This window comes from Phaethon lepturus, unplaced genomic scaffold (assembly GCF_000687285.1).
Source record: "Phaethon lepturus isolate BGI_N335 unplaced genomic scaffold, ASM68728v1 scaffold29026, whole genome shotgun sequence".
NCBI classification, from domain to species: domain Eukaryota; kingdom Metazoa; phylum Chordata; class Aves; order Phaethontiformes; family Phaethontidae; genus Phaethon; species Phaethon lepturus.
The window spans coordinates 3430-3642 of record NW_010546027.1 but is presented as its reverse complement, the minus strand read 5'-3'; the positions used below and the strand labels follow the sequence as shown (position 1 = coordinate 3642).

General features: G+C 62.0%; 1 protein-coding gene across 1 annotated transcript in view; it reads right to left on the bottom strand.

Moving 5' to 3' along the window:
- The window catches only part of LOC104622408 (neurogenic locus notch homolog protein 1-like), a gene marked incomplete at both ends in the record, with an annotated part of 1677 nt that extends 1525 nt beyond the window's left edge, over nt 1-152 (bottom strand). The window contains one exon of the mRNA XM_010289174.1: nt 30-152. Coding sequence (XP_010287476.1) covers nt 30-152 — 123 coding nt within the window. The remainder of the gene's footprint in view (nt 1-29) is intronic.
- Nucleotides 153-213: the final 61 nt, after the last annotated feature.

Sequence of the window (213 nt, the reverse complement as noted above, 5' to 3'; positions counted from 1 at the left end):
TCCAGCCGCACTGCTGGCAGCAGCATTACCTGTCCACTCGGGTGGGCACTGGCAGTTGTAGGTGTTGACGCCGTCCACGCAAGTGCCCCCGTTCTTGCAGTTGTTGCCTGGACAGTCATTGATGTTCTCCTCACAGTTCTGGCCCGTGAACCCTGCGCAGAGGAGACGTCTGCCGCGATGCTGACCGACCACCCGGCCATGCCACTGCCTCAG